This window comes from Salvelinus alpinus, chromosome 4, assembly GCF_045679555.1.
Source record: "Salvelinus alpinus chromosome 4, SLU_Salpinus.1, whole genome shotgun sequence".
NCBI classification, from domain to species: domain Eukaryota; kingdom Metazoa; phylum Chordata; class Actinopteri; order Salmoniformes; family Salmonidae; genus Salvelinus; species Salvelinus alpinus.
This window is the reverse complement of record NC_092089.1, coordinates 95570167-95595166: the sequence shown is the minus strand read 5'-3', so window position 1 is coordinate 95595166 and position 25000 is coordinate 95570167. Positions and strand designations below refer to the sequence as shown.

General features: G+C 44.1%; 1 protein-coding gene across 6 annotated transcripts in view; it reads left to right on the top strand.

The window, feature by feature from the left end:
* LOC139574746 (rho guanine nucleotide exchange factor 9-like) overlaps positions 1-25000 on the top strand; it is a 90132-nt gene that overhangs the window by 26278 nt on the left and 38854 nt on the right. The window contains exon 1 of one of the 6 annotated variants that reach the window (XM_071399603.1): positions 24197-24988. The exons of the other annotated variants lie outside the window; for them this stretch is intronic. Coding sequence (XP_071255704.1) covers positions 24980-24988 — 9 coding nt within the window. The 5' untranslated portion in view covers positions 24197-24979. Of the gene's footprint in view, positions 1-24196; positions 24989-25000 lie in introns of those variants that run through there. 6 annotated transcript variants of the gene reach the window in all.

The window sequence follows — 25000 nt, the reverse complement described above, 5'->3', positions numbered from 1 at the left end:
TAGGACTTGGTTAGGTATCTTACAGTAGGACTTGGTTAGGTATCTTACAGTAGGACTTGGTTAGTTATCTTACAGTAGGACTTGGTTAGTTATCTTACAGCAGGACTTGGTTAATTATCTTACAGTAGGACTTGGTTAGTTATCTTACAGTAAGTGCAGATAGAACTGCAGTGATATCATGTGGGAACTCATTAATGCAGATAGAACTGCAGTGGTATCATGTGGGAACTCATTAACGCAGATAGAACTGCAGTGGTATCATGTGGGAACTCATTAACGCAGATAGAACTGCAGTGGTATCATGTGGGAACTCATTAACGCAGATAGAACTGCAGTGGTATCATGTGGGAACTCATTAACGCAGATAGAACTGCAGTGGTATCATGTGGGAACTCATTAACGCAGATAGAACTGCAGTGGTATCATGTGGGAACTCATTAACGCAGATAGAACTGCAGTGGTATCATGTGGGAACTCATTAACGCAGATAGAACTGCAGTGGTATCATGTGGGAACTCATTAACGCAGCTAGAACTGCAGTGGTATCATGTGGGAACTCATTAACGCAGATAGAACTGCAGTGTTATCATGTTATCATCTTAATATTCATAACTTTGAGGAACTCTGTACTGCCACATTATCTGAGAAACCTTTGCTGAGAAACTACTTTTCCTCGGAGTTCAACGTTTTCCATCTTCATGGGATGTTCGTTCCCACCTTCACTTCTGTCTTGATGAAGACATTCAGGGAATATCTCTGCAATGCAGTTCAACAGTCTTCCTTCAGGGTCCAGTTAAACAGTCTTCCTTCAGGGTCCAGTTCAACAGTCTTCCTTCAGGGTCCAGTTCAACAGTCTTCCTTCAGGGTCCAGTTCAACAGTCTTCCTTCAGGGTCCAGTTCAATAGTCTTCCTTCAGGGTCCAGTTCAACAGTCTTCCTTCAGGGTCCAGTTCAACAGTCTTCCTTCAGGGTCCAGTTCAACAGTCTTCCTTCAGGGTCCAGTTCAACAGTCTTCCTTCAGGGTCCAGTTCAACAGTCTTCCTTCAGGGTCCAGTTCAACAGTCTTCCTTCAGGGTCCAGTTCAACAGTCTTCCTTCAGGGTCCAGTTCAACAGTCTTCCTTCAGGGTTCTGGTTTGAGAAACATATTTGAAAGAAAAAATGTGGCCTATGTATTTCATCCAGCAGGTCTTCAGCCGTAGGACTCAGATCCCTTCATCTCTACCTCATCACTCTCTGTCATCTCTCTCTCTCTCTCTCTCTCTCTCTCTCTCTCTCTCTCTCTCTCTCTTTTCTCTACATCTTAAATGAGTGTGTGTGTCTGTGTGGTGTTTCTCTGAGGTCTGGAGGATGCAGGTCACCGTGAGGGGTGGAGGGGGAGTTGTGGTTGTCATGGGGACAGTCTGGTCATAAGGGAAATGGGAAGGGTGGGGTGCCTGGTCTGTCTCCTTCCATTACCACATCATGAGCCGCAAATAAAATCATTTACTAACAGGCTACAGCAGAATAAATGGAATCATTTACTAACAGGCTACAGCAGAATAAATGGAATCATTTACTAACAGGCTACAGCAGAATAAATGGAATCATTTACTAACAGGCTACAGCAGAATAAATGGAATCATTTACGAACAGGCTACAGCAAACACGCGCGCGTCTCCTAGAGAGAGTTGTAGCTCTAAATTGGAGTAGAGAATGGCCTTAGGCCAGGGCAGGAGAGGAAATCCTTAAAGTGTGTCCCAAATGGCACCTTATTCCCTTAATAGTGCACTACTTTTTTTTTTTTTTTTTTTTTTGTTTTTTTTTTTTAAATTTTATCCCCTTTTCTCCCCAATTTTCGTGGTATCCAATCGCTAGTAATTACTATCTTGTCTCATCGCTACAACTCCCGTACGGGCTCGGGAGAGACGAAGGTCGAAAGTCATGCGTCCTCCGAAGCACAACCCAACCAAGCCGCACTGCTTCTTAACACAGCGCGCCTCCAACCCGGAAGCCAGCCGCACCAATGTGTCGGAGGAAACACCGTGCACCCGCCCCCCTCAGTTAGCGCGCACTGCGCCCGGCCCGCCACAGGAGTCGCTGGAGCGCGATGAGACAAGGATATCCCTACCGGCCAAACCCTCCCTAACCCGGACGACGCTAAGCCAATTGTGCGTCGCCCCACGGACCTCCCGGTCGCGGCCGGCTGCGACAGAGCCTGGGCGCGAACCCAGACTCTGGTGGCGCAGCATAGCACTGCGATGCAGTGCTCTAGACCACTGCGCCACCCGGGAGGCTATAGTGCACTACTTTTGATCAGGACCCATAAGGCTCTGGTCAAAAGTAGTACACTGTGTAGGGAATAGGGTGCCATTTGGGATGAATCCTTAGGGCTGACACCAGATCACATCCACAGCTGTAACAAAAGGTCATGATGTCATCTGCTGAGTTACTGCTGTAAACAAGCTTGGTGATTTAGGCCAGAAGGGGATTCTAACATGTATTGACTCAGGGGACTGAATACGTATCTAATCAAGATATATTAGTGTTATAAAGCCATTAACACGGTTATATGCATAAACAGACAATACAAACAGAATATATTTCCCTTGAAAGATAACATGTGAGCTATACCATCAGGCCTAATGAGCTAACATCCTGGCTTATCTGGCTAGCAGTAGCATGACACACATGAAAGGAAAACCACCTCATAAACATGGTCGATATGAACTTGACGAACCCAACGACAATCTGTGAAGCTTTTGCGAAAAGTTATGCGTCATGTAACACGGATTCCTCGAAGAACCTTTTCAGAGGGGTTCCTCTTGTTGACCCGAAGACATTCCCACACAGTGGCAATCTTTTGAACCCCTAAAGGTTCTTTGGGGCTCCTTTTCTTCTATGACTGCCATTCTATCATATATAGTGCATTCGGAATGTATTCAGACCCCTTGACTTTTGTGGAATTCCACACCTTAAAGCCTTATTCTAAAATGCATTACATCGTTTTCCCCCCTCATCAATCTACACACAATACCCCATAAAAACAGGTTGACATTTTTGCAAATTTATTAAAAGTATTCAGACCCTTAACTCAGTACTCTGTTGAAGCACCTTTGGTAGCGATTACAGCCTTGAGTCTTTTTGGGTATGACGCTATAAGCTTGGCATACCTGTATTTGTGGAGTTTCTTCCATTCCTCTCTGCAGATCCTCTCAATCTCTGTCAGGTTGGATAGGGAGCGTCGCTACACAGATATTTTCAGGGCTCTACAGAGATGTTCGATCGAGTTCAAGTCCGGGCTCTGGCTAGGCCACTCAAAGACATTCAGAAACTTGTCCCGAAGCCACTCCTGTTTTGTCTTGGCTGTGTGCTTAGGATCGTTGTCCTGTTGGAAGGTGAACCTTCGCCCCCAGTCTGAGGTTCTGAGCACTCTGGAGCAGGTTTTCATCAAGGATATCTCTGTACTTTGCTCTGTTCATCTTTCCCTCGATCCTGACTAGTCTCCCAGTCCCTGCTGCTGAAAAACATCCCCACACTATGACGCTGCCACCAACATGCCTCACAGTAGGGATGGTGGCAGGTTTCCTCCAGATGTGATGCTAGGCATTCAGGCCAAAGAGTTCAATCTTGGTTTCATCAGGCCAGAGAACCTTGTTTCTCATTTCTCAAATCCGAGCAGGCTGTCATGTGTCTTTTACTGAGGAGTAGCTTCCATCTGGCCACTCTACCTTAAAGGCCAGTTTGGCTGGGAGGCCAGCTCTAGGAAGAGTCTTGATGGTTCCAAACTTCTTCCATTTAAGAAAATGGAGACCACTGTGTCCTTGAGGTCCTTCAATGCTGCAGAAATGTTTTGGTACCCTTCCCCAGAACTGTGCCTTGACACAATCCTGTCTCGGAGCTCTACAGACAATTCCTTTCGACCTCATGGCTTGGTTTTTGCCCAGCCATGCACTGTCAGCCTTATATAGACAGGTGTGTGCTTTTCCAAATTATGTCCAATCAATTGAATTTACCACAAGTGAGACGCCAATCAAGTTGTACAAACATCTCAAGGATGATCAATGGAAACAGGATGCACCTGAGCTCAATTTCGAGTCTCATAGCAAAGGGTCTGAATCCTTATGTACTTAAGGTATTTCAGTTTCCTATTTTTAATACATTTGCAAAAAGTTCTAAAAACCTGTTTTCACTTTTTCATTATGGGGTATTGTGTGTGGATTGATGAGGAAAAACATGAATTTAATCCATTTTAAAACAAGGCTGTAACGTAACAACATGTGGAAAAAGTCAAGGGGTCTGAATACTTTCCGAAGGCCCTGTATGATATGATATAATTAAGCAATACATCTTAAGGGGGTCTGGTATATGACCAATATACCACGGCTAAGGGCTGTTCTTAGGCATGACGCAAGACTTGGGAAAAAGTAAGGGTATCAATGTTGTGGAAGATATTGTGCAGGTTGATACAAGTCTTACATTTGATCAGATTGTTAGTACATTTGGCATCTCTGTGACTTTTTAAAATGATTTAAGTTTCTTAATTTCATATCTGCAAAGTTGAAATTGCATCCACATGGCTTCTCCATCTCTCCTATTATCCTTCTCTATGTAGGCTATGATCCTACCCTATATAGGCTATAATCCTACTCTATGTAGGCTATAATCCTACCCTATATAGGCTATAATCCTACTCTATGTAGGCTATAATCCTACCCTATATAGGCTATAATCCTACTCTATGTAGGCTATAATCCTACCCTATATAGGCTATAATCCTACTCTATGTAGGCTATAATCCTACTCTATGTAGGCTATAATCCTACTCTATGTAGGCTATAATCATTCTCTATGTAGGCTATAATCCTACTCTATGTAGGCTATAATCCTTCTCTATGTAGGCTATAATCCTTCTCTATGTAGGCTATAATTCTACTCTATGTAGGCTATAATCCTACTCTATGTAGGCTATAATCCTTCTCTATGTAGAATATAATCCTTCTCTATGTAGGCTATTTCCACTCTTTTTTATTTGTATTGTTGTCTGTCTGTTTGTTTGACGTCTTTATGCATCTATATTATTTATCTGTAAATTATGTTGTTTCTGTATGATATATTGATATATTTAAGCAATACGGCCCGAGGAGGTGTGGTATATTGCCAATATACCATGGCTAAGGGCTGTTCTTAGGCACTCCGCGTTGCGTCTTGCCTAAGAACAGCCCTTAGCAGTGGTATATTGGCAATATACCACAAACCCCCGAGATGCCTTATTGATATTAGAAACTGGTTACCAACGTAATAAGAGCATGAAAAATAAATGTTTTGTCATACTCGTGGTATACGGTCTGATATACCATGGCTGTCAGCCAATCAGCATTCAGGACTCAAACCACCCAGTTGATAATAGAATAGAATAGATGGAAGGGAGGGCAATCGGCTGAACCGACTGGACTCACTGCCTGAACACTATAATTATACTGTATGTGCACCAACAACCACGTCATGTACGTCATTAAAGTCAACTATTTAGTCTCACTTTAGTTGTATTAAACACTACAACCCCCCCTCGTCTTTATAAAAACTGGCAGCTTTAGCAGTCATAAAAGTGAGTTTTATATGCTGACGCTGTGCTTAGCTCACTCACTCACACACGCACGCACGCACACACACACACCCACGTAACAGTAGTTAAAAGTTCACCCATATTTACATAGACCAGGATGCATCTCTACTGGATCTTCCCTCTAAGGAGAGTTCTGAGACCGTTCAACAAACTCACCTCGCCTGGATATGCATGAGTTTGTGAATGTGTGTGTGCGAGTGTGAGTGTGAGTGTGTGTGTGTGTGTGTGTGTGTGTGTGTGTGTGTGTGTGTGTGTGTGTGTGTGTGTGTGTGTGTGTGTGTGTGTGTGTGTGTGTGTGTGTGTGTGTGTGTGTGTGTGTGTGTGTGTGTGTGTGTGTGTGTGTGTGTGTGTGTGTGTGTGAGTGTATATTTGTTATTCATGAGGCATTAGCATGGCTGGCTGTAGGTTTAGACTTTCAGATGTGACCTTTGTTGTCTAAATGTCAGGAAGGGAGCAGAGTGCCCATAGAGCCACACACACACACACACACACACACACACACACACACACACACACACACACACACACACACACACACACACACACACACACACACACACACACACACACACACACACACACACACATACACACAGCCCCCCAGCCTACAGCTACGCATGAGACAGACAGACGGGGGGAGAAGAGACAAGAGAGAAAAAGTCTATTTGAGAAAATTATAGCATATTCCAGCCCTGATGCTGTCAGAGGCTTCTGTGAGCTCTGCTGAGAGCAGTTTGTGTTGGAGGAAGGGATTTTTCTTCAGCATGTAGTAATGTAATGTAAAAACCAGCATGTAGTCATGTAATGTAAAAACCCTACTAGTAAAACATGTCTTATTGATTGTATAGTATATGTCCCCTAATAAACCTATTTTTTAAATTTATTATTTAACTAGGTAATTCAGTTAAGAACATATTCCTATTTACAATAACGGCCTACCAGGGAACAGTGGGTGAACTGCCTTGTTCAGGGGGAGAATTATATATATATTTTTTTACCTTGTCAGCTCGGGGATTCAATCCAGCAACTTTTCGTTTACTGGCCCAACGCTCTAACCACTAGGCTACCTGCCACCCCTCTAACCACTAGGCTACCTGCCACCCCTCTAACCACTAGACTACCTGCCACCCCTCTAACCACTAGGCTACCTGCCACCCCTCTAACCACTAGGCTACCTGCCACCCCTCTAACCACTAGACTACCTGCCACCCCTCTAACCACTAGGCTACCTGCCACCCCTCTAACGACTAGACTACCTGCCACCCCTCTAACCACTAGACTACCTGCCACCCCTCTAACCACTAGGCTACCTGCCACCCCTCTAACGACTAGACTACCTGCCACCCCTCTAACCACTAGACTACCTGCCACCCCTCTAACCACTAGGCTACCTGCCACCCCTCTAACCACTAGACTACCTGCCACCCCTCTAACCACTAGGCTACCTGCCACCCCTCTAACCACTAGACTACCTGCCACCCCTCTAACCACTAGACTACCTGCCGCCTCTCTAACCACTAGGCTACCTGCCACCCCTCTAACCACTAGGCTACCTGCCACCCCTCTAACCACTAGGCTACCTGCCACCCCTCTAACCACTAGGCTACCTGCCGCCCCAATGATGCCTATGATGTAGTGGATTTCAGTGGTTTTATTGGTTACCTAATTTTCTTTGATCTGTAGCCTAGCTGCGTAGCAAAGCTGTCTAGTGAGTGTGTATTACACACACACACACACACACACACACACACACACACACACACACACACACACACACACACACACACACACACACACACACACACACACACACACACACACACACACACACACACACACACACAGCCAGTCTGCAGCGGAACGGCGAGATATATCCCTCCTGCATGAATTCACTCATGACCATATTGTGCCCCTCTTCATCCACCAACAATGAGGCTCGGGCACAGAGGTCAAACGCGTTGCAGGGGTCACGCTTACATGTAATAATGGATTTGCACGCTGCCGATACGACCTATAATAGAACTGGGTTTTCCATTCTTTATCTGTGTTTTACAGTCTATGGTGTTATAGGGCTGTGTTGATTTTGTATTATTGTTATTTTGTATTATTGTTTTTTTGTGTTATTGTTATTTTGTGTTATTGTTATTTTGTGTTATTGTTATTTTGTATTAACTTGTGTCTTTTATAGAGTAAGAAAAGTACTTATAAATATATCATATATATATATATCACTGCTGGGTCGAGCCCTAAATTCTGATTGGCTGAAAGCCATGGTATATCAGACCGTATACCACCATGTATTTTTACTGCTCTGATTATGTTGGTAACCAGTTTATATTAGCAATAAGCACCTCAGGGGTTTGTGGTATATTGCCAATATACCACTGCTAAGAGCTGTATCCAGGTACTCCGTGTGCCTGGATACGCCGTGCTTAAGAACAGCCCTTAGCCATTGTATATTGGCCATATACCACACCTCCTCAGGCCTTATTGCTTAAATATATCAATATAGCATACAGAAACAGCAGAATTTACAGATACAAAAATATACAAATAGATGCATAAAGACGTCAAACAAACAGACAGACAACAATAAATAAAAAAATAAAGAGTGGAAATAGCCTACATAGAGTAGGATCATAGCCTATTTAGAGTAGGATCATGGTCTACATAGAGTCTACATAGAGTAGGATCATAGTCTACATAGATCCGACATAGAGTAGGATCATAGTCTACATAGAGCCTACATAGAGTAGGATCATAGTCTACATAGAGTAGGATCATAGCCTACATAGAGTAGGATCATAGTCTACATTTCCCAGGCTGTTGGAAGCTAGGAAATGGCATGGTCGTACACACTTCTTTCCAGTCTTCAAGCTCTATTAGGAGACTATCAGCCCCCATTATAACACCTTAGTTGTCTGTGTTATCTTCCTCAAATTGCACAGTTATAAAAACGTTGAGTGATAGATTTGAGCTGCGTATTCTTCAAGAGGTTCTTAATAGGAGAGATGGAGAAGCCATGTGGATGCAATTTCAACTTTGCAGATATGAAATTAAGAAACTGAAATAATTTTTAAAAGTAACTCTTAGAGATGCCAAATTTACCAACAATCTGATTAAATGTTAGAATTGTATCATCCTGCACAATATCTTCCCCAACATTGATACCATTACTTTTCCCATGTAGAGAAGCCTCCGTTCATCCCAGGTCGGAAATCAGGGTTCTCATGCAAAGGGGTCAGTACTGAGAAACCAGGATTGTGCCCTTCTAACGTCCTGACCTGTCTCCAGAGAGATGTTCTTCACCATATAATTGTCTTTAGTAAGTTTAGCTTTCTTTGTCTGGGGTGTGTATAAAAGGTTACGGAGTGGGATTTCCCCAAGAGTAGCTGATTCGCCACTCAAGGATACATCTCAGTTGCGATGCCAGTTGACAACATTTAAGAGAAGGGCCCCCTAACTGGTAGCATGTACCTCAACCTACTGTAGGTGTTTTCCTGGTAGGCTGTACCTCAACCTACTGTAGGTGTTTTCCTGGTAGGCTGTACCTCAACCTACTGTAGGTGTTTTCCTGGTAGGCTGTACCTCAACCTACTGTAGATGTTTTCCTGGTAGGCTGTACTTCAACCTACTGTAGGTGTTTTCCTGGTAGGCTGTACCTCAACCTACTGTAGGTGTTTTTCTGGTAGGCTGTACCTCAGCCTACTGTAGGTGTTTTCCTGGTAGGCTGTACCTCAACCTACTGTAGGTGTTTTCCTGGTAGGCTGTACCTCAACCTACTGTAGATGTTTTCCTGGTAGGCTGTACCTCAACCTACTGTAGGTGTTTTCCTGGGAGGCTGTACCTCAACCTACTGTAGGTGTTTTCCTGGTAGGCTGTACCTCAACCTACTGTAGGTGTTTTCCTGGTGGGCTGTACCTCAACCTACTGTAGGTGTTTTCCTGGTAGGCTGTACCTCAACCTACTGTAGGTGTTTTCCTGGTAGGCTGTACCTCAACCTACTGTAGGTGTTTTCCTGGTAGGCTGTACCTCAACCTACTGTAGATGTTTTCCTGGTAGGCTGTACCTCAACCTACTGTAGGTGTTTTCCTGGTAGGCTGTACCTCAACCTACTGTAGGTGTTTTCCTGGTAGGCTGTACTTCAACCTACTGTAGGTGTTTTCCTGGTGGGCTGTACCTCAACCTACTGTAGTTGTTTTCCTGGTAGGCTGTACCTCAACCTACTGTAGGTGTTTTCCAGGTAGGCTGTACCTCAACCTACTGTAGGTGTTTTCCTGGTAGGCTGTACCTCAACCTACTGTAGGTGTTTTCCTGGTAGGCTGTACCTCAACCTACTGTAGGTGTTTTCCTGGTAGCATGTACCTAAACCTACTGTAGGTGTTTTCCTGGTAGGCTGTACCTCAACCTACTGTAGGTGTTTTCCTGGTAGGCTGTATCTCAACCTACTGTAGGGGTTTTCCTGGTAAGCTGTACCTCAACCTACTGTAAGTGTTTTCCTGGTAGCATGTACCTCAACCTACTGTAGGTGTTTTCCTGGTAGGCTGTACCTCAACCTACTGTAGGTGTTTTTCTGGTAGGCTGTACCTCAACCTACTGTAGGTGTTTTCCTGGTAGGCTGTACCTCAACCTACTGTAGGTGTTTTCCTGGTAGGCTGTACCTCAACCTACTGTAGTTGTTTTCCTTCACCAGATAAAATATATGATAGCACTGTTTAACTGGGTAAAGGCTTTCCTGGGAAGTCAAATTGGGGCCATATGAAAAGGGTATAGCAGGCGAGGGAGAATATGAATAGGACCTATCCATGACAGACACAGGCCACTCCACCTATCAAGATAATGTTTAATAGAAAGAAGGAGTGGGGCAACATTGTATTTATACATGTACAGTACAAATGGAATCATGTAGTAACCAAAAAAGTGTTAAACAAATCAAAATATATTTTATATTTGAGATTCTTCAAAGTAGCCACCCTTTGCCTTGATATCAGCTTTGCACACTATTGGCATTCTCTCAACATGCTTCATGAGGTAGTCACCTAGATTGCATTTCAATTAACAGGTGTGCCTTCTTAAAAGTTAATTTGTGGAATTTTTGAATGTTTGAGCCAATCAGTTGTGTTGTGACAAGGTAGGGGTGGTATACAGAAGAGAGCCCTATTTGGTAAAAGACCAAGTCCATATTATGGCAAGAAGAGCTCAAATAAACAAAGAGAAACGACAGTCAGTCCATCATTATTTTAAGACTTGAAGGTCAGTCAATCTGCAAAATTTCAAGAACTTTCTTCAAGTGCAATCGCAAAAACCATCAAGCGCTATGATGAAACTGGCTCTCATGAGGACCTCCTCAGGAAAGGAAGACCCAGGGTGACCTCTGCTGCAGAGGATGAGTTCATTAGAGTTACCAGCCTCAGAAATTGCAGCCCAAATAAATGCTTCACAGAGTTCAAGTAACAGACACATCTCAACATCAACTGTTCAGAGGAGACTGCGTGAATCAAGCATTCATGGTCGAATTGCTGTAAAGGAACCACTACTAAAGGACACCAAAAAGAAGAAGAGACTTGCTTGGGCCAAGAAACACGAGCAATAGACATTAGACCGTTGGAAATCTGTCCTTTGGTCTGATGAGTCCAAATTTGAGATTTGTGAGACGCAGAGTAGGTGAACGGATGATCTCCGCATGTGTAGTTCCCACTGTGAAGCATGGAGGAGGAGGTGTGAAGGTGTGGGGGTGCTTTGCTGGTAACACTGTTGGTGATTTATTTAGAATTCAAGGCACACTTAACCAGCAGGCTACCACAGCATTCTGCCATCCCATCTGGTTTGCGTTTAGTGGGAGTATCATTTGTTTTTCAACAGGACAATGACCCAAAACACACCTCCAGGCTGTGTAAGGGCTATTTGACCAAGAAGGAGAGTGATGGAGTGCTGCATCAGATGACCTGGCCTCCACAATCACCCGACCTCAACCCAATTGAGATGGTTTGGGATGAGTTGGACCACAGAGTGAAGGAAAAGCAGCCAACCATATGTGGGAACTCCAAGACTGTTGGAAAAGCATTCCAGGTGAAGCTGGTTGAGAGAATGCCAAGAGTGTGCAAAGCTGTCATCAAGGAAAGGGTGACTACTTTGAAAAATCAAAAATATATTTTGATTTGTTTAACACTTTTTGGTTACTTCATGATTCCTTCTGTGTTATTTTAAAGTTTTGATTTCTTCACTATTATTCTACAATGTAAAAAAAAAAGAAGAAAAACCCTTGAATGAGTTGGTGTGTCCAAACTTTTGACTTGTACTGTGTTTTACCACAGGAGATATTTTAATAAGTAAGTAAAACCAGATGTACACCATTGGAAAGCCTGGGTGATAGTTGAATTAACAGCCTGGGTGTCGCCGGTCATGGTTTTGAATATCATTTCTAGGTTTTCCGAAAACAGCAAAGAAATCGTCTGCATATAGGGAAATCTTCAGCTCTTTGGTACCCAATCAGATCCCACCTATACCCAATCAGATCCCACCTATAGCATATAGGGCTTTCATTCTTTAACCCTATCAAATCAAGTTTATTTTATATAGCCCTTCGTACATCAGCTAATATCTCGAAGTGCTGTACAGAAAGTGCTATCAGTCCCAAGACCCCAGCCAAAATCAGCTTTTAATTTATCTGCATGCAGCCCTTGTATTTATCCTCACAATGAAGTGTTTTACCATTTTATTTTCAAGATAACCAGGGCTACAAGTAGAATACAAAACAAGTTGCATTCATGAGTTTCATTGACATATGTCAATAAATAAAATAAGGTCCGGCAAAGCAAAAACCTAAGAAAAAAATTAATCTATGTCAATGCTGTAAGTACAGAATTTGTTTGCTGACTGGGAAATGAATATCCAACTAGTCAGATTAGATAAAATGAGTTTATTAGTCACATGCACCGGGTCGCAGATGTAATTGCAGGGTACAGTGAAATTCTTAAACTCCAAGCTGCAACAGTGCAGGCCAAAAAGAGAAAGTGAATGAAACAATAATGCAAATAATAAATACATATTTACAACTGTAACAATGATAAATGTCCATTGGGGGTGGGGGCAGGGTAAATGTCTGTTGGGGGTGGGGGCAGGGTAAATGTCTGTTGGGGGAGGGGGCAGGGTAAATGTCTGTTGGGGGAGGGGGCAGGGTAAATGTATGTTGGGGGAGGGGGCAGGGTAAATGTCTGTTGGGGGAGGGGGCAGGGTAAATGTCTGTTGGGGGAGGGGGCAGGGTAAATGTCTGTTGGGGGAGGGGGCAGGGTAAATGTCTGTTGGGGGAGGGGGCAGGGTAAATGTCTGTTGGGGGAGGGGGCAGGGTAAATGTATGTTGGGGGAGGGGGCAGGGTAAATGTCTGTTGGGGGAGGGGGCAGGGTAAATGTCTGTTGGGGGAGGGGGCAGGGTAAATGTCTGTTGGGGGAGGGGGCAGGGTAAATGTCTGTTGGGGGTGGGGGCAGGGTAAATGTCTGTTGGGGGAGGGGGCAGGGTAAATGTCTGTTGGGGGAGGGGGCAGGGTAAATGTCTGTTGGGGGAGGGGGGGAAGTCCGGGGGGCAGGATGGAGACAGGGGGAGTAGGTAGCCGATTATTGGTGGCTATTCAGCCACACTGGGGTCCCCATTGATGATGATGTGGACGTGCCCAGCCTGGTTCCTCCTTAAGTCTACAATCAGCTCCCTTGTTTTGCTGAAGTTGAGGGAGAGGTTGTTTACCTGGCACCACAACTCTCTGTCGGCCGCCTCATCGTTGTTGGTAATCAGGCCTACTACGATTGTGTCATCAGCAAACTTGATGATGGCGATGGAACTGTGTGAGGTCACGCAGTCGTGGGTACACAGGGGTACATGAGGGGACTGAGGACACACCCTTGTGGGGTTTTAGTGTTGAGGATCAGTGCGGAGGAGGTAATAGTGTCTACCTTCACCATGGGGATGGCCCGTCAGGAAGTCCAGGACCCAGTTGCATAGGGAGGAGTTAAGTTCCAGGGCCGTGAGCTTTGTGGTGAAGACCGGTGTTGAAGTCCGATGGGATTGAAGGCTGAGCTGTAGTCACTGAACAGCATCCTCACACATGCTTTCCTTTTTTCCAGGTGGGTGAGGGCAGTGTGCAGTGCAATGGCACCGTCCTTCATTATGTCAGGGCGGTTAGCGAATTGGAGAGGGTCGAGTGTGTCAGGGAGGAAGGAGGTGATGGGTTCTTTGACTAGCCTCTCGAAGCACTTCATGATGACGGAAATGAGTGCTACAGGTCGGTAGTCATTCAGTTCAGTTACTTTCCCTTTCTTGGGAACGGGGATGATAGTGGAAATCTTGAAGCAGGTGGGGATAACGGCCTGAACTAGAGAGAGATTTAAAATGTCCAAGACACAACAGCTAGCTGGTATGCACATGATCGGCCCAGGCGGCTAGGGATGCTGTCTGGGCCGACAGCTAGCTGGCTTTGTTTTTGAAGTCCCTGGCACATACGGCTCGTGTCCGACCCGCTGAATTGCTCCTCCACTTTGTCCCCATACTTGCGTCTCGCCGTTTTGATCGATCTGTGTAGGTTGTATTTGTACTGTTTAACCATACAATTGTTCCCAGTCACCTTGCCGTGTTTAAAAGCAGCATCTCTCTCCTTCAAGTTTTTCCCACAAGGCTGCGACAACAAGGCTGCAACACAGTGACAACTGTTTGGAGTTTGTGACAGCAACTATGTGACCTTATTACAGTATTATAGACACTATGTCCTGGGATTTTCTATGCTCTTCTATGTAGAAGAACCCCTTCTAACGACTCTTGTGTAGCTTGTGAGCGTCACAGAGGAAAGCAAAGCAGATTAATGGTTGGGATCTACAGATGCAAGAACTAGACGAATCCAATGGTACAACCCAGAAGTCTGTAGCTCAAACACACAGTGTTTAAAAGGGGTTAGAAGTTTTAAAAAAACAACATGCTGGCTTTACAGTGGGGCTCATTAGGGTTAAAGAATCTATAGTGTAATATGACTCTCATCTTTATAGAACATGTATATGGTGTAGATCTGTTTACCATTCTTTATAGAATCTATCTAAAACAAAGGACTGGGGTGGACTGGAAGTTCGGTTCAGGACTGTGGCTGCCACCATGGGGTGTCGGTCAGAATGCAATGAGGACCAATTTATTTCACACACAGCGAAGGCAAACAGATGGGGGTGGATTTGCTCCTGTATTTGTTTTGGCTTGTAGGTAGGGTTAGGAAGGATGTGTTGGTCTAGGAGGGACATGCATGTCAGGGGTAAATCAACATAAAAGTGCCTAAATGAACAAGCAGTGCCGGGTGAATAAACAGGAGGGAAATGGGCTTAACGGTGTTATGTAATAAACTTAGAAAACTGCCAAATATTAACTAGAACAAAGGGAACACATGGCATACCAACTGAAAGCATGAATAGCATCAAACAGGTGTACAGACTAGAGGAACTGGCAGCATGTTTAGCAATAAACTAGAGGAACTGGCAGCATGTTTAGCAATAAACTAGAGAAACTGGCAGCATGTTTAGCAATAGACTAGAGAAACTGGCAGCATGTTTAGCAATAGACTAGAGCAGTGGTTCCCAAACTTTTTATAGTCCCGTACCCATTCAAACATTCAACCTCCAGCTGCGTACCCCCTCTAGCACCAGGGTCAGCACACTCTCAAATGTTGTTTATTGCCATCATTGTAAGCCTGCCACACACTATACAATACATTTATTAAACATAAGAATGAGTGTGAGTTTTTGTCACAACCCGGCTCGTGGGAAGTGACAAAGAGCTCTTATAGGACAAGGGCACAAATAATAATATAAATCAAATCAATCAAATCAAATTAGATTTGTCACATACACATGGTTAGCAGATGTTAATGTGAGTGTAGCGAAATGCTTGTGCTTCTAGTTCCGACAGTGTAGTAATATCTAACAAGTAATCTAACAATTTCACAACAACTACCTACTACACACAAATCTAAAGGGGTGAATGAGAATATGTACATATAAGTATATGGATGAGCGATGGCCGAGCGGCATAGGCAAGGTGCAGTAGATGGTGTAAATACAGTATATACAGTACATGTGATATGAGTAATGTAAGATATGTAAACATTATTAAAGTGGCATTATTTAGAGTGGCATTGTATAGAGTGACTAGTGATCCATTTATTAAAGTGGCCAGTGATGTGGTCTCAATGTAGGCAGCAGCCTCTTTGAGTTAGTGATTGCTGTTTAGCAGTCTGATGGCCTTGAGAAAGAAGCTGTTTTTCAGTCTCTTGGCCCCTGCTTTGATGCACCTTTACTGACCTCGCCTTCTGGATGGTAGCAGTGTGAACAGGCAGTGGCTCGGGTGGTTGATGTCCTTGATGATCTTTTTGGCCTTCCTTTGACATCGGGTGCTGTATGTTTGCCCCCGGTGATGCGTTGTGCAGACCACACCACCCTCTAGAGAGCCTTGCGGTTGAGGGCGGTGCAGTTGCCTGTACCAGGCTGTGATACAGCCCGACAGGATGCTCTCGATCGTGCATCTGTAAAAGTTTGTCAGGGTTTTGGGCGACAAGCCACATTTCTTCAGCCTGCTGAGGTTGAAGAGGCGCTATTGCACTTTCTCCACCACACGATCTGTGTGAGTGGACAATTTCAGTTTGTCTGTGATGTGTATGCTGAGGAACTTAAAACTTTACACCTTCTCCACTGCTGTCCCTTCGATGTGGATAGGGGGGTGCTCCCTCTGCTGTTTCCTGAAGTCCACGATCATCTCCTTTGTTTTGTTGATGTTGCGTGAGAGGTTGTTTTCTTGACACCACACTCTGAGTGCCCTCACCTCCCTGTAGGCTGTCTCTTCGTTGTTCGGTGCTTTCCCGGATATGGGGGCTGTAGCTCTTCGGCTGCATCAGATTCACAACTGTCAGTGTCTATGCTAGCTGGGCTAATAACAAATGTAGTATTTCTGATGATAGCATTGGATGTGCTCGTGGAAGCAGAACAACTTGTGTCGTTGACAGGTGGAGGTGTAGTACTGCTGGTAGTAGCAGTACTGCCAGTAGAGCTGGTATGTGTCTCTATGGACACGGGCCTTACTTGTTTTAGCCATTTATCAATTTTCGAGCAAACTGAATGAGCAGCAGCTACGTTTGACTACAAACAGACCGTTAGTGGAATTCCCGCGAGAGAGTAACAGATAATGTGATTGGATGTTAATTATTTGACTAGGCTACCTGTATTTAACATTGAGTTGTTATTTCGCTGAACACTAGATGGTTCATTTTTATTTTTGGCAGTGAAATGAGGTTACTCAGGCGAGAAAAAACCTAGCCCAAATGTATAGCCCCGTTGGAAAATATAAATGGAATGCTTGAAAATGTGAAGAAAAACACTAAATATATATATATATTTTTTATTTTTATGTAAATCACTTTTTTATTTGGCGTACCCCGAACGGCATTGCGCATACCCAAGTTTGGGAATACCTGGACTACAGGAACTAGAACTGGCAGCATGTTTAGCAATAGACTAGAGGAACTGGCAGCATGTTTACCAATAGACTAGAGAAACTGGCAGCATGTTTACCAATAGACTAGAGGAACTGGAACTGGCAGCATGTTTATCAATAGACTAGAGGAACTGGAGCTGGCAGCATTTTAGCAATAGACTAGAGGAACTGGAACTGGCAGCATGTTTAGCAATAGACTAGAGGAACTGGAGCTGGCAGCATTTTAGCAATAGACTAGAGGAACTGGCAGCATGTTTATCAAATAGACTAGAGGAACTGGCAGCATGTTTAACAATAGACTAGAGGAACTGGAGCTGGCAGCATTTTAGCAATAGACTAGAGGAACTGGCAGCATGTTTACCAATAGACTAGAGGAACTGGCAGCATGTTTATCAAATAGACTAGAGGAACTGGCAGCATGTTTAACAATAGACTAGAGGCACTGGCAGCATGTTTAACAATAGACTAGAGGAACTGGAACTGGCAGCATTTTAGCAATAGACTAGAGGAACTGGCAGCATGTTTACCAATAGACTAGAGGAACTGGCAGCATGTTTATCAAATAGACTAGAGGAACTGGCAGCATGTTTAACAATAGACTAGAGGCACTGGCAGCATGTTTAACAATAGACTAGAGGAACTGGAACTGGCAGCATGTTTAGCAATAGACTAGAGGAACTGGCAGCATGTTTAACAATAGACTAGAGGAACTGGAACTGGCAGCATGTTTAGCAATAGACTAGAGGAACTGGAGCTGGCAGCATTTTAGCAATAGACTAGAGGAACTGGCAGCATGTTTATCAAATAGACTAGAGGAACTGGCAGCATGTTTAACAATAGACTAGAGGCACTGGCAGCATGTTTAACAATAGACTAGAGGAACTGGAACTGGCAGCATGTTTAGCAATAGACTAGAGGAACTGGAGCTGGCAGCATTTTAGCAATAGACTAGAGGAACTGGCAGCATGTTTACCAATAGACTAGAGGAACTGGCAGCATGTTTACCAATAGACTAGAGGAACTGGAACTGGCAGCATGTTTAGCAATAGACTAGAGGAACTGGCAGCATTTTAGCAATAGACTAGAGGAACTGGCAGCATGTTTAGCAATAGACTAGAGGAACTGGCAGCATGTTTAGTAATAGACTAGAGGAACTGGCAGCATGTTTACCAATAGACTAGAGGAACTGGCAGCATGTTTAGCAATAGACTAGAGGAACTGGCAGCATTTTAGCAATAGACTAGAGGAACTGGCAGCATGTTTACCAATAGACTAGAGGAACTGGCAGCATGTTTAGCAATAGACTAGAGGAACTGGCAGCATGTTTACCAATAGACTAGAGGAACTGGCAGTATGTTTACCAATAGACTAGAGGAACTGGCAGCATGTTTACCAATAGACTAGAGGAACTGGAACTGGCAGCATGTTTAGCAATAGACTAGAAGAACTGGCAGCATGTTTATCAAATAGACTAGAGGAACTGGTAGCATGTTTATCAAATAGACTAGAGGAACTGGCAGCATGTTTAGCAATAGACTAGAGGAACTGGAGCTGGCAGCATGTTTACCAATAGACTAGAGGAACTGGCAACATGTTTAGCAATAGACTAGAGGACCTGGCAGCATGTTTACCAATAGACTAGAGGAACTGGCAGCATGTTTAGCAATAGACTAGAAGAACTGGCAGCATGTTTATCAAATAGACTAGAGGAACTGGCAGCATGTTTATCAAATAGACTAGAGGAACTGGCAGCATGTTTAGCAATAGACTAGAGGAACTGGAGCTGGCAGCATGTTTACCAATAGACTAGAGGAACTGGCAACATGTTTAGCAATAGACTAGAGGAACTGGCAGCATTTTTACCAATAGACTAGAGGAACTGGCAGCATGTTTATCAAATAGACTAGAGGACCTGGCAGCATGTTTATCAAATAGACTAGAGGAACTGGAACTGGCAGCATGTTTATCAAATAGACTAGAGGAACTGGCAGCATGTTTAGCAATAGACTAGAGGAACTGGCAGCATGTTTAGCAATAGACTAGAGGAACTGGCAGAATGACTTAAATGTAATGTAATGTAAATGTTTATCAAATAGACTACAGGAACTGGCAGCATGTTTATCAAATTGACTAGAGGAACTGGCAGCATGTTTATCAAATAGACTAGAGGAACAGGCAGCATGTTTACCAATAGACTAGAGGACCTGGCAGCATGTTTATCAAATAGACTAGAGGAACTGGCAGCATGTTTATCAAATAGACTAGAGGAACTGGCAGCATGTTTATCAAATAGACTAGAGGAACTGGCAGCATGTTTATCAAATAGACTAGAGGACCTGGCAGCATGTTTATCAAATAGACTAGAGGAACTGGCAGCATTTTTACCAATAGACTAGAGGACCTGGCAGCATGTTTATCAAATAGACTAGAGGAACTGGCAGCATGTTTAGCAATAGACTAGAGGAACTGGCAGCATGTTTATCAAATAGACTAGAGGAACTGGCAGCATGTTTAGCAATAGACTAGAGGAACTGGCAGCATGTTTATCAAATAGACTAGAGGAACTGGCAGCATGTTTAGCAATAGACTAGAGGACCTGGCAGCATGTTTACCAATAGACTAGAGGAACTGGCAGCATGTTTATCAAATAGACTAGAGGAACTGGCAGCATGTTTATCAATAGACTAGAGGAACTGGAACTGGCAGCATGTTTATCAAATAGACTAGAGGAACTGGCAGCATGTTTACCAATAGACTAGAGGAACTGGCAGCATGTTTACCAATAGACTAGAGGAACTGGCAGCATGTTTATCAAATAGACTAGAGGACCTGGCAGCATGTTTATCAAATAGACTAGAGGAACTGGCAGCATGTTTATCAAATAGGCTAGAGGAACTGGCAGCATGTTTAGCAATAGACTAGAGGAACTGGCAGCATGTTTATCAATAGACTAGAGGACCTGGCATCATGTTTAGCAATAGACTAGAGGAACTGGAACTGGCAGCATGTTTACCAATAGACTAGAGGAACTGGAACTGGCAGCATGTTTACCAATAGACTAGAGGAACTGGAACTGGCAGCATGTTTACCAATAGACTAGAGGAACTGGAACTGGCAGCATGTTTACCAATAGACTAGAGGAACTGGATCTGGCAGCATGTTTACCAATAGACTAGAGGAACTGGCAGCATGTTTATCAATAGACTAGAGGAACTGGCAGCATGTTTATCAAATAGACTAGAGGAACTGGCAGCATGTTTAGCAATAGACTAGAGGAACTGGAACTGGCAGCATTTTAGCAATAGATTAGAGGAATTGGCAGCATGTTTAGTAATAAACTAGAGGAACCGGCAACATGTTTAGTAATAAACTAGAGGAACCGGCAACATGTTTGGCAATAGATCTGAGGAACCTGAACTGGCAGCATGTTTAGCAATAGACTAGAGGACCTGGCAGCATGTTTACCAATAGACTAGAGGAACTGGCAGCATGTTTATCAAATAGACTAGAGGAACTGGCAGCATGTTTATCAATAGACTAGAGGAACTGGAACTGGCAGCATTTTAGCAATAGATTAGAGGAACTGGAACTGGCAGCATGTTTAGCAATAGACTAGAAGAACTGGCATCATGTTTAGTAATAAACTAGAGGAACTGGCAGCATGTTTAGTAATAAACTAGAGGAACTGGCTGCATGTTTAGCAATAGACTAGAGGAACTGGCAGCATGTTTAGCAATAGACTAGAAGAACTGGCAGCATGTTTATCAACTGACTAGAGGAACTGGCAACATGTTTACCAATAGACTAGAGGTTCTGGCAGCATGTTTAGCAATAGACTAGAGGAACTGGAACTGGCAGCATGTTTACCAATAGACTAAAAGGAACTGGAACTGGCAGCATTTTAGCAATAGATTAGAGGAACTGGAACTGGCAGCATGTTTACCAATAGACTAGAGGAACTGGAACTGGCAGCATGTTTACCAATAGACTAGAGGAAATGGAACTGGCAACATGTTTGACAATAGACTATAGGAACTGGCAGCATGTTTACCAATAGACTAGAGTGACTGGAACTGCCAGCATGTTTACCAATAGACTAGAGGAACTGGCAGCATGTTTACCAATAGACTAGAGGAACTGGCAGCATGTTTAGCAATAGACTAGAGGAACTGGCAGCATGTTTACCAATAGACTAGAGGAACTGGCAGCATGTTTACCAATAGACTAGAGGAACTGGCAGCATGTTTACCAATAGACTCGAGGAACTGGATCTGGCAGCATGTTTACCAATAGACTAGAGGAACTGGCAGCATGTTTACCAATAGACTAGAGGAACTGGAGCTGGCAGCATGTTTAGCAATAGACTCGAGGAACTGGATCTGGCAGCATGTTTACCAATAGACTAGAGGAACTGGCAGCATGTTTACCAATAAACTAGAGGAACAGGCAGCATGTTTAGCAATAGACTAGAGGAACTGGAGCTGGCAGCATGTTTAGCAATAGACTATAGGAACTGGAACTGGCAGCATGTTTACCAATAAACTAGAGGAACAGGCAGCATGTTTAGCAATAGACTAGAGGAACTGGCAGCATGTTTACCAATAGACTAGAGGAACTGGCAGCATGTTTACCAATAGACTAGAGGAACTGGAACTGGCAGCATGTTTACCAATAGACTAGAGGAACTGGCAGCATGTTTACCAATAGACTAGAGGAACTGGCATCATTTTTACCAATAGACTAGAGGAACTGGAACTGGCAGCATGTTTACCAATAGACTAGAGGAACTGGAACTGGCAGCATGTTTAGCAATAGACTAGAGGAACTGGAACTGGCAGCATGTTTACCAATAGACTAGAGGGACTGGAACTGGCAGCATGTTTACCAATAGACTAGAGGAACTGGAACTGGCAGCATGTTTACCAATAGACTAGAGGAACTGGAACTGGCAGCATGTTTACCAATAGACTAGAGGAACTGGAACTGGCAGCATGTTTACCAATAGACTAGAGGAACTGGAACTGGCAGCATGTTTACCAATAGACTAGAGGAACTGGATCTGGCAGCATGTTTACCAATAGACTAGAGGAACTGGCAGCATGTTTACCAATAGACTAGAGGAACTGGATCTGGCAGCATGTTTACCAATAGACTAGAGGATCTGGCAGCATGTTTACCAATAGACTAGAGGAACTGGCAGCATGTTTACCAATAGACTAGAGGAACTGGCAGCATGTTTATCAATAGACTAGAGGAACTGGCAGCATGTTTATCAAATAGACTAGAGGAACTGGCAGCATGTTTAGCAATAGACTAGAGGAACTGGAACTGGCATCATTTTAGCAATAGATTAGAGGAATTGGCAGCATGTTTAGTAATAAACTAGAGGAACCGGCAACATGTTTGGCAATAGATCTGAGGAACCTGAACTGGCAGCATGTTTAGCAATAGACTAGAAGAACTGGCATCATGTTTAGTAATAAACTAGAGGAACTGGCAGCATGTTTAGTAATAAACTAGAGGAACTGGCTGCATGTTTAGCAATAGACTAGAGGAACTGGCAGCATGTTTAGCAATAGACTAGAGGAACTGGAACTGGCAGCATGTTTACCAATAGACTAGAGGAACTGGCAGCATGTTTACCAATAGACTAGAGGAACTGGCAGCATGTTTACCAATAGACTAGAGGAACTGGAACTGGCAGCATGTTTACCAATAGACTAGAGGAACTGGCAGCATGTTTACCAATAGACTAGAGGAACTGGAGCTGGCAGCATGTTTACCAATAGACTAGAGGACCTGGAACTGGCAGCATGTTTATCAAATAGACTAGAGGAACTGGCAGTATGTTTAGCAATAGACTAGAGGAACTGGCAGCATGTTTACCAATAGACTAGAGGAACTGGCAGCATGTTTACCAATAGACTAGAAGAACTGGAGCTGGCAGCATGTTTACCAATAGACTAGAGGAACTGGCAGCATATTTAGCAATAGACTATAGGAACTGGAACTGGCAGCATGTTTACCAATAGACTAGAGGAACTGGCAACATGTTTACCAATAGACTAGAGGAACTGGCAACATGTTTACCAATAGACTAGAGGAACTGGAACTGGCAGCATGTTTGGTAATCACACTTCCATATAATCATGTAATATAACAACAAGGTAGGAACGAGAATATGCCACCTGTCGCATCACCATCAAAGGATTTGCTGTGTTCAGGAGGGGAGAAGGTGGTTAAATGGCAAAGTGAGAAGTGAGAAAAAACCTGAGGAGTGATTTGAGAGTGACAACAGGTGTGGGAACAGGTATAATGGAAAGGGGCGTGGCCTGGACCAATTAGTCCATCTGCAGAGGCGTGGTCTTCAATACAATGTCTATGGTGTTATAGGGCTGTTTACTGTCTAATAGGCCTACAATGTGAGAAGATAATGACTGGTGTAAATTCTACTGTCAGGTAGATCACCTGGACCCTAGGGCATAGAGTCAGATTGATTAGGTCTACTGTCAGGTAGATCACCTGGACACTAGGGCATAGAGTCAGATTGATTAGGTCTACTGTCAGGTAGATCACCTAGACCCTAGGGCATAGAGTCAGATTGATTAGGTCTACTGTCAGGTAGATCACCTGGACCCTAGGGCATAGAGTCAGATTGATTAGGTCTACTGTCAGGTAGATCACCTGGACCCTAGGGCATAGAGTCAGATTGATTAGGTATACTGTCAGGTCGATCACCTGGACCCTAGGGCATAGAGTCAGATTGATTAGGTCTACTGTAAGAATCTGGCAGGAAAATGCTGACAGGTTCCAATGGTAATTTCAGGGGGAAATTACACCTTTAATTAAATCTGACATGAATTGTCCTTCATCACAGGTTGAGGATAATTAATGTTGGGAATGATTCATAAAGCAAGGTGATATTATACAAATATGTTTAGGAGGTGAGGTTGATAGGATATGGTTTGTGGTTTGTTTTTTGGTTGAATAGGGTTGTGGTTTGGTTTGTCCTCACTCAGAGGTAAATATTGTTTTTGTGTGTAGGCATTATCCCCCCCTCCTTTCCTCCGTGGTAGGTGATCCTGGTAGCCTCGTAGCTGAGCGCGGATCAGTATTCTGGCAGGACCGCCTCTCGAGCTCTCGCTGCTTCACAGCCAGCTCTCTCTTTGTTCCATCTTTCCGGTCCAAGACAAGCAGAAGGCTCAACAGCCCGCGCGTAGGCCGCAGACAGACAGAAAGACTGATAGACAATACTTTTGTGTGTTGTTGAGTGTCAGCTGGCTTGAATCCTGACAGTGTCTGTTCAGGGGGAGAAACAGCGAACACCTGCGGGTGTTGACCCGAGGAGAATAATCGGTGCTGACGGACGGTGATGAGGATGATGATGGTGAGGAAGATGATGCATCTGTTCGCAAGCCTTTTATGAGCTGCAATAGCGCGTGTAGGGTGAAGACAATAAGCGTAGCCTGGGAGACCGTTTTTCCCCCTGTCTTTTTCTTTTCAATCTGTAGCCAAATGGTGGATGCTGTCTGGACCGTTAAATTCAAACAGTCCCGGTCGAGACCAGAGCAGAGCAGCAGCGAGCGCCTCCCGTCATCCCGACAAGGAGCACACAGACACGGCAGCAGTGGCGTCCCTCACGCCTTGCAGCATTGCACCATGGCCCTGGATGTCCAGACATTTGTTGTGTTCACGGTGATCGCGGTTCTGGTGCTTGTGAACGTTCTGTTAATGTTCATCCTCGATACGCGTTAACTGGACCGGCGCTTGAACACAACAACCGTTTGAGAGAGAGGGAGCAAGCGCGCGTTCATTCGTTCGTTGAGAGCGGGACACACATCGCATCTTCAACATGGCCACACAGTGAAATGAATGACGTTGGTACAATA